Source organism: Vigna unguiculata, chromosome 10 (genome assembly GCF_004118075.2).
Source record: "Vigna unguiculata cultivar IT97K-499-35 chromosome 10, ASM411807v1, whole genome shotgun sequence".
Classification (NCBI taxonomy): domain Eukaryota; kingdom Viridiplantae; phylum Streptophyta; class Magnoliopsida; order Fabales; family Fabaceae; genus Vigna; species Vigna unguiculata.
The window spans coordinates 33766546-33782302 of NC_040288.1; the positions used below are offsets into that span (position 1 = coordinate 33766546).

The following is a 15757-nucleotide window of genomic DNA, read 5'->3' on the forward strand; positions in this document are numbered from 1 at the left end:
TCTAAAATAACATGTACCCATCCTATTATGTAAAGAAGTACACACTATTACATTTTAAATGATGGTTAATATAGATAAATAAAGGGTTAAATATGTTTTTGGTCCCTCAAGTTTTAGCTAAATTTGGAATTAGTCCCTCATCAAAACTTTTGACCAATTTAGTCCTTCATCTTTCAAAATGCATGAATTTAATCCTTTTAACCAAATTTTGTTGACGTTTCAAGCGCATTTCATGATAATATTTAAATTATTTACACTGTTTGACACATTTTTGCTTCAATGTTAACTTAAATACAATCATGAAATGTGCTTGAAACGACAAATAAATTTAACAAAATTTGGTTCAAAGAACTAAATTCACGTATTTTGATAAATGAATGACTAAATTGGTATAAAATTTTAATAAAGGACTAATTTCAAAATTTACTGAAACTTGAGGTACCAAAAACATATTTAATCCATAAATAAACAACAGATCTCATTATATTATGAAACAACGATAAATACTAAGTTTAATATTTTATGTCAACTACAATTTGATTGACCACATTTTATAATTTATTTATAATTTTACTTTCTTAGAAATTACCTCATTAAATTTTCCAAACGTACTACCACTTTAGAATTTAAAGAGTAAATAAGTAGATTATTAGTTTTTAAACTTAAATCCAAAGAAAGCAGCAAAAGGGTTGTGTTGTAGTTTTGAGAAAAAGCAAGGGCCAATCTGAAGGGATACCTTCCGTAAAAGAGTCACCGCAGGGAACACGACCCTACAAACCTTGTTTTTGGCGCACACTCGACACACCCTTCTCTCACTCTGTAAACTACAAAACCTAACCCAAAAAGAAAAAAAAACACACACACCCACGTCGCTGGCCAAGAAACACGAAGGCAGAGTGCAGGCCATTCACGGCGTCTCCTTTCTCCTCCACCGTGACATCCACCACGTCGCTGGCAGGGGCAGCAACGAGAGAACGCAGCACCACCATCGGACTGCGATTGACGGGCGATTCCGACCGCCACGACCACCACGAACACAAGTTTGTTTGTAATTTGCATTCTGGTTCCATTTTCTTTCAATTTGTAACCTAAATTTATGATTTTCGTAACCCTAAAATTGGTTTCCTGTAATTGGAGGTTATGGTGTATGTGTGGTTGTTGTTGCTGCGATTTGCCCTTGTTTGGATTGGACCCATTCTGTGAATCATAATTGTTGTGCTGTTGTTGGTTAAATTTTCCCCCAATTTCAATTTTGAAGTTGCTGCCGGTTTGGTGTGGTGGTGATGTTCAATATATGATTTCAATTTCCCAATTTCTTTATTAATGATTGAATTATATGATAGAAAGTACCAAGTTGCAAAGTTGTATGTGTCGTGTTTGCAAAGTTGGGATTGAGTTGTTTGGCATTAACTTAAACTGAAATTTGCTTATACACTGCAGTATATTTGATGTAGACACTGCAGTATATTTGATGTTTGGCATTAACTTAAGCTGGGATTAATGCTTCTGTTTTTTTTTATGTACTTGCTTGCACTTTGGTTATGCTCCATGTCTAAAGTACTCTAATTCAGACTTGTTATTGATGCTGCAGCAGTGCCTTGATGACTTGCAGAGAGCAAAATGTCATTTATATGTGTTTTTAATCTTTTCAATTTGTTTGAACTTTGATGGACTATTGTATTAATGTAGACCAAGACTATTATAGTCACTAATGGTACATTTATATATATTGTAGGGTTGTTTGTTTTGTGATCAGTTATATTATATATTGCAGGGTTGTTTTTGTTGTGATAATTTTGTTGAAATCTGATTTTGGACTAAAAAAGTAACATATGGAAAAAGCCCGCAGGCCAGCCCGCCAGCCCGCCAGTCTTCGGGCCGGATTCAAAAGTGTAGCCCGTTTCACCATTGCGGGCCAGCCCAGCCCGGCCCGTATAAATCAGGCCAAAATCGGGCCGGGTCAATACGGGCCGGGCTGGCCCGTTTTGACATCCCTACACCCAACACACTTTTTTTTATAAAAAAAATAAAAAATTGTTAGGGTTTGACCCGAAATCGCACAATCGCGTGCGACCCACACACCGATTCGGACAACAAGAACAGCAACAGTATCATCATCATCATCTTAAATCATCATCGACTTCTTCGTTTCACTCCTATTTCTCTCCCCGGTCCACGTTCGCGATTATATATATAGAGAGAGAGAAAATCGACGCCACTTAGAGAGAGAAAGCAATGGTGGATGCACGCTGAGGCGTTTTTACGCGGAGGGAAAACCGAAAGATTCTCTTATTATCTGTGTTGCTTGAATTTTGGAGGGCTTTGGGGGTTTCTTTTTAGACTACAAAACAGAGAGCGGGAAGGTGGGATTTCGTAAGAAGTTATTCCAAAGAGTAGTGTTGGGGAGAAGGGGAATTCATTTTCTCCAAAGGAATTGGATTTAGGGTTTGTGCACTGGATTTGCGATTTGGCTCGTGCATTGGCTAGGGTTTTGTTCGTGCACCGGGAAGAAGGGTAACTGCATTTGCGATTTGGGTCGTGGACTGGCGAGGGTGTGGTTGCTGCACTGGGAAGAAGGGGAACTGCAATTTCGAGTAAGGAATTAGGTTTGTTGCACAAAGTTTGGTTCCTCTGCACTGTATTCCAACAATATGATTATTTAGGTAGCCAAGTTGCAGGATTGAACCATGATTCATAAGATTCTAATAAATATTCTCTATTTCTCATTCATGCCTTTAATTCACCAACTTCTGCATTTCACTGACCAACTAGACTCTTTAGCTTAGCCTATTGAATCCTAGCTCTTATTCAGTCCTGCATCGTATTTTCAAATAACCAGACCTTCAGTTTTGTCTTGATGTTATCTTTATTAGCTTTAAGTGGATATCTCACACCTTGCTTTGTTGTGACAATGTGATGTTTATACTCTTCCGATTGTAGAAAGTGGTTTTTAAATCTTAGCTTGAAGTCATTCATGAGTTGATTGGATGTTATATATATATATATATATATATATATATATATATATATATATATATATATATATATTAGAGTTTGAGTTTTGCTATTTCATACTGAAAGTATTTGAAGCATCATCTAATAGAACATTACATTATGGTAGGTAACTATAGAGGCTGAACTGTGGACATTGTTGTCTTAAAAATGGGGTCCAATTCATTGAAGGATTATTTGAAAAGGTATGAAAGTAACACAGAAGTAGAGAAGAAGAAAAAGAAGAAGCAGAAGAAGAGAAGTCAACCACAAACCACTGGCTTATTAGTCGTGGATGAAGATCCCATGTGGCAGAAACCCGTTGAACTTGCAGAAGAAAACAATGATAACTCATCTGGTGTGTAATACAAACATAACTGTTCACTCATATAAGAGAATTTACCATGAATTTACCATTAGTAATTTTTGTGTATACTATTATCTCATATAGCCATATTTTATTGGTTTATGTAGACGAAGAGAAACCACTAGTTGATGAAGACATTGATGTGAAGCGTATGAAGAGGCTTGAGCAGCTGAGGGCCAGACGTCCATATAATGCTATATCTGAAGATGGAAGTGGTTGGGTTTCGCTTTCCTCTAAACCTGAAAATTCACTTGACTCAAACAATGACATGTCTCCTCCCCGTAAAAGAAAAGGTGTTGATTTATCACCTGGTCAATGGTCAAAACGCAATGACACCCCATCACCTGATTATAGGACTTCTAGTTTGCAAGACATCTCTCCCCCTCGACGAGGTCATGATTCTCCCCCTCAAGATGCTTTGCATGGATCTGTGGCATCGGACCTTTCGCCTCCGAGGAAAATTCTGAAGAATGCTGCAAGAACTAGTCTGCCTGATATTTCTCGTGGACGTTCAACTGAAGATTTCTCTCCACCTCGACGAGGCCATCGTGGTTTTGAGAGTTATGATTTGCAAGATATCTCTCCACCTAGACGAAGTCGTCATGATTCTCCCTCTCAAGATGTTTTGCGTGGATCTGTGGCACTCGACCTTTCACCTCCAAGGAAAATCAAGAAGAATGTTGCAAGACCTGGTTTTTCTGATTCTCAGCGCCATTCACCTCAAGATCTATCTCCTCCTCGACGCAGTCGTCATGATTCTCCTTCTCAAGATGCTTTACATGGATCTGAAGTGTCAGACCTTTCACCCCCAAGGAAAATTCAGAAGAATGTTGGAAGACAGGGTTCATCTAGTATTTCAGTTAAAGTTGGTTCACATCCATCTTTGGATCTTGAACTAGCTCCACCAAGGAGAAATACTCAGGAATCATCAAATCCAGCTAGTAAAACAGGTCTAATTTCTGGTAAGGATATCAGTGACGAGATCGAGAAAAAGAAGAGGGATGATATGTTGAGGTAATTGTTCAGTTGTTTTATAATGTTTTCCAATCACATGTTAATGTTTACTTGATAGATATTTGTTATTATCCTTGCTTAATGCCATGGTGTTGTAGTACTAAGCTTGTTTTTTGTGTGGTTATGGAAGTATGGAATACTGAGATAGTTCTACTTGGCTTTCGCAAAAGTGTTACCACCATGATCAGAAACACGGGCTGTTTATTTCTTATTGACTATAGCTACACTTGAATAGGAGTTTTTCTGATGTGACTTGGGAGAAGTTATCAGTCTCATGAAACAGCATACACAATCAATTTTTTCTAGTCTGTTAGTTTTAGGGTTTAGTTAAACACTTAAAACTAAATGCAGCAAGCATGTGATCTTTTTGTTATCCTATTTATTTACAAAATTTAAGTGAAATGCTCGTTTCCTTTTTCTGTTAGCTGTTTGTTACTATTAATTTTAGTATGTGTTAATGTATTTTTTGCCTTTTTAACAATCAATATTAAAATTCAGTTATCAAGATATAGGTCACTAATAAAATATTTCATTTCTAAGACCAATTCTTCCAAAATCTTAAGCTATATTACAAAGAAGCCCAGGACTATTATTATGTCACTAACATGCCTGGTAAACCTTATTCTGACTAAAAATGCTTTCTGTTATGCTATAGTTATTATCTATTGTGGCTGAGTGGCATTTCTGGGCCATAATTTTTTCCTGATTATGTCATGTTTCCTCATACCAAAAAACATTTAAACTCACAAAAGTTGCAGATGTCATTCATAAAAGCAGTAAAAAAAAATCCCATTTGTCACCTTTTTTTTTCATTGTATAAGGTTTGTTTTGGAGAGGAGGGACGGGGTTAATCTTGCAATTCCCCTTTCTTGAAATTGAAACCCTTCTTTCATTTATACAAGTATAAATGCTCGTCATTCCCTGTCTTTCTATGCAAGTTTTGGTGTCAGTTGCTTCACATTGCTTCATGGCATTGATAACTATGTTTTGCGCAGATTTAACCAGATGGACCCTTCCATAAGTGGACGGGGTGCTGAACCTGTATATCGTGATAAAATAAGAGGTCAGAATTTTAGTCAGTTGTTTGTTGATGTTTCTGTTCAATGTATTTGATTTGTTGTCTTTGTGTGCAAAGAAATTTTGAATCATGCTGAATTTTGCAGGAGTACGCATTTCAAAGGAGGAATACTTAAAATCAAAACAGAAAGTAGAAGAAAAACCCAAGGTATTTGGTACTCTGCGTTATTTTTGTAGCATTGTTGTATTGTTTCTAGATTTATAAGGATATTATATCTACTACTATTACAATTACATCAAAAGGACAAGAAACCATGTCATATTTGTTGTCATTTGGTCCCTATGATTGAAGATGAATGTTACTTCTAAAATGTGTTAAAATAATCTCTCTTATCTGTTCAGCTTTTTACAAAGCTATTTTTTGATGTATTATGTTGAAGGGTTATAGGCGGACCCCTATCTCTTTTTCTCTTTTTTCTTTTTTTTTTGTATGCTACCTTTTATATATGAATACAATGTATACAGAAGTGATCGGCAAGAGACTCACTAAGTTCTCTAAAATCTCAACTGTATGTCAGAACAGTTATGTTATTCATGTTTCCGATAAAAACTGCTAAGCTGAATTTTTAGGTATCTTTGTGATTTTCAGGAGATAGAAATAGAATGGGGCAAAGGCTTAGCTCAAAAGCGTGAAGCTGAGGCTAGGCTGAAGGAACTAGAACTTGAAAAGGAGAAGCCTTTTGCACGGACCAGGTATGTATATATATAAAGTACTTAGAAACATGATTTCTAGATTGTTCTATATTTTTTATCATAGCAACCTATGATGCACAAACATAATATGGGGTATAAAAAATACCATGTATAAAAGGGATACATTGAGTTGGTGACAATTATTCTTAAAATTATAATGATATAAGGTGTACATTACACATAAATATGCATAAAAAATTCATGAAACATGAATATATTTGCAAAACTAAAATTCCAAACTCATGAAGCACTAACACACTCATCCCACGTAACAAGTACATGTTTAATATTGATATGCTTGGATTCTCCATGAAAACTATCTGTGAATTATTGAAGCTCTTCTTTCTAAAAGGATGTTAAGATCTGATAAGTCTTAGATTAAGGCTGATATGGATAATGGAATAAATAATTTGACACGTCAAGTAAAACTTTCATATTTTGAATCAAATTATTCTTGATTCAGCTATTAAAATGAATGCAACATAACAAGCAATTGTTGGCTCGAATAAACTTCTCCTAGCTTGTGTTAATACCCAATGAGATTAATCCCCTTATCTGTGCAAGTTATATATCTCCTTTGTAATAAATAGGGATTTTAATACTTCTCTACTCGTTTCAAATTTTCTTAAACCTGGTAATCTTGTTAAAGAATTTTGTGAGCCAACTCGTGTCTCTCTCTCCTAGACTCTTTAACACCTCAGTGATTATAATATCGAGCCCAATAGCTTTGTCATTATCCATCTTCTTCAATACATATTTTACTTTAGGATCCAGAAGATAAAAGTTTTACTTTTGGTCCACATTCATGTATTTAGACTGAGTTAAATAGAAATTAATGTCCATCATTGTATATATTTGGAAGTAATTCCTGCATCATTTCTGGATTATCATGAGATGGTCCTTTTTACACATGTTCAACATAGTTTCATTTTTTTAGGGGGTAATCAGTGTTGTTTATAATTACTTAGTTTACCATGTACCAGCTTGGAAATTTATTTATAAATTATTTGTTAGTTAAAATCCCATCGAGAGCAAGTTCTGGACTGTCATTGAGATGCAATGCTGATGTTTAACTGTGTGAGCTGATGTCATCGATTAAGGTTCCTTTTTCCTTATTGTCTCCGTGTCTCTTATGTTGTATTTGCATTTGTTTCTTACAGAGATGATCCTGAACTAGACAAAATGTTTAAGGAGAGATTAAGGTGGGGTGATCCCATGGCACATCTAGTAAAGGTAATGCAAAACATTTCATGTTGCTTGGTGCGTGAGATGGAGTTTCATCAGTACTTACATGTTTTTGTGCCAATTGCCATTTGCAGAAAAAATATCCAGAGCCTGTTCTTCCAAACTTGGGGGAGAATGAGAAGATGAAAGAATTAGGCTTTGTAGTCCCACAGGATATTCCAAATCACAGCTGGTTAAAAAGAGGTTTAGACGCCGCACCAAATCGGTATGGAATAAGACCCGGACGACATTGGGATGGTGTTGATCGCAGTAATGGTTGGTTCATATTCCCTGTACTTTTTGTAGTTTGATTTTTCCTTCCCTTTTCTGATGTAAATAGCCTTAAATGATTGACTTATATCATTTTCAGGGTTCGAGAAGGATATGTTTAAGAGAACAAATGAGAGACAAGCTAGAGATAGAGAAGCTTATCTTTGGTCCGTCTCTGATATGTGAAAAGTGGCAGTACAATTACACAAGAGTATTAAGGAATGTGATGCTGACATGTCCATAGGAAAATTATTGAAAAGATGTATCTGTCTTAGAAAATCTCCATTTGGTTTGATCAGCATTGTGATATTTTCGAGTTTTTGAGAGGTTATCACATTGTTGTTCCATGTAATTTAGATCATTTTTCACTACTGTAGTTTGAAGATGACTGTCTTTCTCGAGTTTCTTTCGAACTTTCGGGGATCAGTGTTGTTAATTAAAACTAAAATTGATTTTTATGATAATCCAAATTTGAGTCTAACCTTACAGCAAGAGGAGTAAAAATACTCGGGATTTTCATTTAAACATGCATTGGACATATTTTTTAAATTAGTTTAAATTTATCTGATAATTTTAATTAGATTAAAATTAATTTTGTCTCAGATAATACTTCTAAAATGATTAATAATTTTTTAATTATACCGCATTTTAAAAGAAAAGACTGGTTATGTAATGTATTCGTCTATGAAGATTAAAATATGTCCATTTCAGATTTTGTTAGACTTTAGGTTAAAAAAGAAATGATCATTTCGTCTTTTTATTGGTACTTTTTGTCTATTGATATTCGCGTACTAATACCAATCACAATTTAGAGAATGATATTTTAAAAATAATATGTAATTAATTTTGTTTGGATGATAAAATAAAATTATTTCAACAGAGGAAATTTATACATACAAAAGTAATATTAACTTGTTTTCTTTATTAAGAAGTGTAAATTATAATAATTTTTTTTACATGACTCTCCCATTTAGTTAGATTGTCATCCTGGGATGGAGATTGAATAAAAAAAATTATTTTTTCATATAATTACCCTCTAAATTTTAAGTTTTTATTTAGTCCATAAATTAATTTTATCTTTAAAAAACTAATTTATTTTTTCTTTATAATTTTCTGGATTTTTTTATAAAACAATTTGTCTTAAGTCATATTGGCAACTTATTGGTGTGTCTAGATCTAAAAAATAATGAAGTAATGTTTCATCCAACTTTGTTCTCTTTTTTTTTTCTCACATAAAAGTAATTATTTTATAATATAATTAGGAATATATATAGAGAATATTTTGTTTTTTCTGTCTCGATATTAACAAATAATGGTTTATTTGATTAAATATTAGCATCAGTACGAATAATGTATGACTTCTTATAAGATATACATATATGTTATTTCGTTTTTGTTCTTACACTCATCCTTATCCTAAAATAATAATATTTTTTATTTATTTAGTATTTTTATTAAAAAATTATATTAACTCAAATATGTTTAAATTATAAAATTTAAATCTTATTTTCCTAATTCGATAGTGTGAAATTAAATCAAACTTAAAGTTAACTTTCTTTATTTTGTGAAATAATCATTTGACAAATATTTTAATGTATACATAATGAAAATAAACACAATTTCATCATAATTATAAATTTGATTTTAAAACAGAAACAAAAATATTTAAATTCCTTCTCTATTCATATATTCCTACTGTGATGTACAGAAAATAAAAATAGTAAAAAAAAATTATAATTATATTTGTGTTATCGTATTTTTTGTTAGTGTGTCTAGTCATCACAATTTAAATTTGGTTAAAGCTAATGTAACGGAAACAACAACATTATTCAAATGGAAAGAAAATTGAGATATAATTAAATATTTAATTTGAGTACCAATTAAATCTTTATATATTTTACAAAAATTAAATTTCTTAACTACATTTTATAGCACTAATTTCAACCACCAAGATTGATATATAAAAAGAGAGTCAAATTTTAATAGAAAAAAAAATGATAATTTCACATCATTCTTCATATCATAAATAATCGTTATCATAATTGTAAAGATAATTATAGTAAAAGCCAACAAATTTATCATACATTATTATTTTTTATCAATATCAATGTTAAAAATATATGTTAACAAAATATTTTTTCTTTTTAAATATTCGATATGTAACATTTACGTATTTTCTGTAACTTAGTAAGTCATATATTTTCGTATAAGATTTAACTATTAATTTTATTCCAATATATAATTGTAATTTCGATCCCCAAATTATATTTTTAGGGCATTCTAATTATCTTTGTTAAAAAGCATTTATTTTAAAATTATATATATATATATATATATATATATATTTATTTGATAATTAAACAATCTTATTTATAGTTATTTATATGCAAATTAATAACCTGTAAAAAACATTTAACCTTTGTTGGAGAAGTTCCAAGAGTGTTAGCATCAATCTCCATTGAAGGGTGATCTAAAATCTAAATTTCCTTCCTTTTCCTCTCTTTTCTCTTCCTTCTCCCTTTTCTCTTCATTCCAAAATTTTATTCTCTCTCTGGGTTGAATGTTGAAAGTTGTCAGGGTTTGATGGTGACGGTGCACTTATTCTTGATGTGCAAAGGTACCACTTTATTTTTTATTATACATTAGGATCTCAATTTTTGTTGGATAATCTTTAATTTTGTTAAATAATTTTAATTTTGTTAGATAATATTTAAACTATGTGTTAGATTATGGAGTTGTTTTTATTTAACAAAGTGATAGGGTATTTTATATTTTGTGAATTAAATTTAAGTTAATTAGTTGTTATTTTAGTTAGTTGGAATATCTAAAATTTAGTTTGATAATATGGCATATTAGATAAGATTAGATTATATTAAGATTTAGTTTGGTTTGTTAATTTTTTGTTTGTAATTAGCTATATAATAGCTCATTTTCCATCAATTAAAAACACCACCGTGAGTTACGTTGCATATTCTTTTAGTGTGTGTGAGTTTTTTTCAACAAAGTGGTATAAGAGCTTTATGCTCTGAGTACCGAGTGAAAGAAAGAGAGGGTGAAATAGTGTGAGAAAGGAAAAAAGGAGTGCACCTAAGTAAGAGATGACTAAAGTTGTGAATGGTATGACGATGTCGCAATTGATGAAGAAAACCAATTATGATAACTGGTGTTTGTAGATGAAGACTAGGGATGTCAACGGGGCGGGTAGGGTACGGGTAGTAGCTCCCCCGTACACTACCCGCTGGATAAATATTTGTCCTGTACCCGTACCCATATCCGTCGGGTATCCGTTATGCGAGTACCCGTTTATTTTTTTCATATCCGCGGGTATCCACGGGTATCCGCGGGTATTTACAAAAATATTTTAAAAAATAAATATTTAACCATAATTAGTGCTTATATCAACAAGTCCCATTTCTCCGATTGATTCTAGAAAAACAAACAAATAAAAAATCACTACCAATTTATACTGTAGTTTATTTTTGAATAAAATATTAAAGAAATTACTAACTTCATCAATGTCCACCTCTTGCAACATTGTATAAAGTTTCATGTTGTCCAATTTTAATCTAGAAGAGCCTTAAAACATAAGAAGTTCAGTAAAAATTTCTAACAATCACTTAATTAAAATATCTAAGTAAAAGTGTTAATTTCATTACCTTCCATGTTGGTCCATAACCAGTCTTAGAGACACATCAATACCTCCACAGTATATGGAAGTAATTTACTCATTTGTGGGGTAAGAATCTGACCACCATTATTGGATGAAGATTCAAAATGTTGTTTACTAATATATATATATATATATATATAAGGTAAAGTTTAGCATGCGGGTATCAAAAATACCCATACCCGCGGGTACGGATTTTTTTGACATCCCTAATGAAGACTCTTCGGGGATCCCAAGATATTTGGGATATAGTGGAGACCAAGTACGAAGAACCCGCAGATGATGCAAATCAGACAACCACCCAGATTATCGCGCTAAAGAAGACACGAGTGAGAGACAAGTCAACTTTGTATCTTTTGTACAATGTTGTGGACGAGTCGTGCTTCGAGAATATTGCAAACGTTGCATCTTCAAAGGAAGCATGGGATATTCTGGAGGTTGCATACAGAGCGAACGACCGGGTCAGACAAGTCCGGCTTCAAGCTCTCAGAGGAGAGTTTGAAGGGTTGAAGATGGAAGATAAAAAGTAGGTAACCAAGTACATAACTCGGGTAGAGAAGGTGGCCAACCAACTCGGCAGGAATGAAGAGCCAATGCCAGCAAGTCGAGTTGTGGAGAAAATCGTAAGATCACTAACAGATGATTTCGAGAGCATCGTATGCGCCATCGAGGAGTCGAAGGACCTGTCAATTCTCTTAGTGGAAGAACTTGCTGGGTCATTGGAGGCCCGTGACAAAGGAGAGGGAAGAAGCACGAACCGCGTGATCAAGCACTACAGGCATAATTTGATTTGAATGAAACTCGAAATACTCAGAGCCGAGGTCCTAGAAGTAGAGGACGAGGTGGTCGAGGTTGAGGTGAACGTGACAGAGATGATGTTGAAGAGAGCACATATCAAACCAGGCAGCAAAATTGGCATGGTCATGCTCAAGAAAGGGGCCAAAGAGATTTGTCAAAGTCAGAAGTGAAATGTTTCAGGTGTGGCAAGTACGACCACTACGCAAGAGAATGCAGATCGGCAAGTTGCTACAACTGTGGCAAGGTTGGTCATATAGCGAAGTTTTGTCAAACTGAAAAAAAGGAGAAAAATCTTCTCACAAAGGAAGACGACGAGCAGGAGATAAGGATTTTAACGATTATGCAAAACTCAGATATCGAACTCAAGAGCAGTAAATCAGATGCCAAGTTACGTTTGGACTATGTGAAGGAAAGGAGATCATGTGACGAGCTTAGTCCAAGTTGTTTAAACTAGAGCTGTCAAAATGGGTTAGAACCTACGAGCCAACCCGGCTCACCACGGGTTCAAGCCGGGTTGGGTTAAATTTTTTTACAAATTTCAATACGGGTTGATTTTTGACTTGACTCATCTAGAACCCGACTCACCCGAATTGAAGCCATTAGCGCACCAACCCAGCCAACCCGCAAATAAAGGGTCACACAAGTGTTTTTTATTAAGTTGAGTTTTGCATTTGGAGCATGTTAGGTTGTTTTTTTTAGCCAACACATAGATAATTTGTATTTTTGTGATTTTGGTTTGTATTTGGATTGTATTAAAGTTTATTTAGATTTTAATTATAATTATAATTTAGTTTTGACTAAATAAAAAAATAAAAAATTGTATTTTTTTTAATTAAGTGAACCCGTGAGCCAACCCGTTTAACTAACTAACCCGTGGTGGACCAGGCCGAGTTTGAATTTTTTTGGCTCGCTAATAAGTGAGCCTGGTTGGGTTGGCTAACTAAGTGATCAACCCATAGTGGGTCGAGCCAGGTTGGGTCGGGTTACCTGTTTTGACAGCTCTAGTTTAAACAACTCAGTTTGGTATCTGGACACTGGAATAAGCAATCACATGTGTGGAGATGAGAGTTTCTTCAACAAACTCACTAAGGTGGAGGACGAATTAGTGTCAAGTGGAGATGATTCCAAGATGGTGATTAAAGGGCATGGAACAATACGGCACATGCAAAAGGATAGATGGGATCGAGAAATCAAGGATGTCTACTATGTTCTTGAGCTGAAGAGTAATATTTTAAGCATAGGTCAGATAGTGGAGAAAGGAAACTCGATTTTGATAAAGAATCAGGTAGTGTACTTAAGGACAAGCACGGTTGGCTAGCAGCCCAAGTAGAAAAGAAGAAAAATCGGATGTACAAATTGGAGTTGAGCATCTTGCAGAAATGGTGTTTGAAACGTGTGGGCAGTGAAGGCGGTGTGGGATCTGTTTGGAACGGTGTGGTGGAGAAAGAGTCCGGTAAGCAAATTAAAGCAATGTGATTTGAAAATGAAAGAGAAGAGACAACCAATCTTTTCGAAGAAGTTGAAAAAGAAGCAGTGTTGTTGATGATGGGATGTAGCACGGGGGACGAGCAAAAACAAGTGGAGAAGTCGGAAAGAAGGTTGAGTGTCATAAATCAGTCCAGTAGCATGAAGAGGTCGTCAAGATGTGCCGATAGCTTGGAAAGCTTAGCAAAGAGTGTGGAGATATAAGATAACTCGATGGAGCATATGGAGAGCTCGGTGGAGCATGAGCAGTGGTGGAACTTGGACTAAAAATGTAGGGGGGCCAAATTAGATTTGTTATATATAATTTTTCTTTAGAAGAAAAACTCTTCATTTTTTTCTCTTCATTTCCTCTCCTTAAAACAAACACACATAATAGTAGAATTCAAAAAAATATTACTATCATTCGCTATTATATCACTATACCAAACCATGAATACCATTTTAGATAAATCATTCGTATCTCATCAATTTGATTTCTGAGAACTTTAGAGATTTGTTTTTATCGTCTTAAATTCTTGGTTCTTATTAAATTTCTCAAGTTTAGTTAACGTAAATGCATTCTTTTCATCTTTATTAAAATCTTTCTAATATAAATTTATCACCACTCGCCTATTTAGAAAAAATAAAATTTATATTCACAAATCACAATTATCACAATGCAAAACATAACAAAACTCATACTACTTTAATTAAATAAGTAATATTGTATAAATTCAAAACTTAAAAAAAAATTACCATAGGTAGCGATACATAAATCATAATAAGATACTAACCTTGATCTGTGAGAGATCATGCAAGAATTTGTATTTATCTCTCTTCACACACTTTCATGATAATTTACATGATAGAAAGATTTTATAGTAAAAAAAAAACCTAATCTCTTTTATAAATTAATGTCTCCATTAAAAATTTTATTTATCTTTTATTATAATTTTCATAATATAATCTTAATATAAATAATATATAATATAATTTTAAAAAATATATAAATATATGTACAAAAATTCAAAAAAAAAATGGGGGAGTTGTGGCTCCCCCTTGTCATTACCTAGTTCTGCCAATGAGCATGAGGTCAACTCAGTTAGCTTAGAGGGTCCGAATAGCTTGATTAAGTTGGTGGAGCAAGTGGAGTGCCCATATCATTTGGGGGAGCAAGTGATCACCTTGAAAAGCTTAGCAGAGAGCCTAGATAGCTCGGTAGAGAGCCTAGATAGCTTGATAGAGCGTCTAGCTAGCTCGGACAACTTAGTGTGGATTGTGGATAGCTCGAATCTTGAACAAGAAGAGCAATTGTGTGCCGAGAAGGATCAGAGAGTTGTACTAGAGATGCAATATGAGAAGTAACAACTTGAAACGGATGATGAGTTTGGTGTGAAGAAGGCGTGGAAATTGTCCAATCTCTTAAAGAGATATCAGCCTATTCAGAGGAACCTGGTTGATGACAAGTCGGCCACAAACACAATAAAGAACCTAGCAAAGGGTAAGTCAGTCAAGGTTAAGATGAAGTCGATCAAAGAAAAGATCAAGTCGGACAAAGAGGAGATAAAGTTAGTCAAAGAGAAAAGCAAGTCGGTTATGAAGATAGAAGATTGTTCGGGATAAGAGAAAAAAAAATTAAGATTATAGGAGAGTTTTGTTGGATAATCTTTAATTTTGTTAGATAATCTTTAATTTTATTAGATAATATTTAGATTATATGTTAGACTAGGGAGTTGTTTTTATTTAGCAAAGTGATAGGGTATTTTATATTTGGTGAATTAAATTTAAATTAGTTGTTATTTTAGTTGGAATATCTAAGATTTAGTTTGATAATATGACATATTAGATAAAATTAAATTAGATTAAGATTTAGTTTGGTTTGTTAATATTTTGTTTGTAATTGATTATATAATAGTTCATTCTTCGTCAATAAAAAATACCAGAATTGCATATTCTATTCTTTTAATATGTGTGAGTTTTTTTCCAACAAATTTGTCATTCTTTTTTGGAGCACTTGGTTGTAACATGAAATGAGAATGAGTTTTGCTTTCATCTTCCCATTTCAAAATAATAATAATTGCAGTAGGGTTGTAGAAAGTATCCTCTTCTAAGAAACCTTTTCAGGTCAACGTGACTATTTATTCCTTTATTTTAGTTGAATATTGGTTAGAGAAAAAAAAAAGCTGATTTTA

At 33.5% G+C, this 15757-nt stretch overlaps 1 protein-coding gene across 3 annotated transcripts; it reads left to right on the top strand.

Moving 5' to 3' along the window:
• Window positions 1-769: 769 nt before the first annotated feature.
• On the top strand, window positions 770-8117 carry LOC114166796 (BUD13 homolog). Of its 3 annotated transcripts, none has more exons than XM_028051633.1 (9): window positions 770-1048; window positions 3122-3349; window positions 3466-4372; window positions 5368-5435; window positions 5536-5597; window positions 6039-6142; window positions 7303-7375; window positions 7462-7642; window positions 7737-8117. In XM_028051633.1, the coding sequence occupies exons 2-9, from the start codon at window positions 3163-3165 to the stop codon at window positions 7820-7822; spliced, it is 1668 nt and encodes a 555-aa protein (XP_027907434.1). In that variant the 5' UTR covers window positions 770-1048; window positions 3122-3162; the 3' UTR covers window positions 7823-8117. The 3 variants fall into 3 exon arrangements, with proteins under 3 accessions (XP_027907434.1, XP_027907433.1, XP_027907435.1); XM_028051632.1 differs by having other exon boundaries at window positions 770-1040; XM_028051634.1 differs by lacking the exon at window positions 770-1048 and adding an exon at window positions 1824-2594.
• Window positions 8118-15757: the final 7640 nt, after the last annotated feature.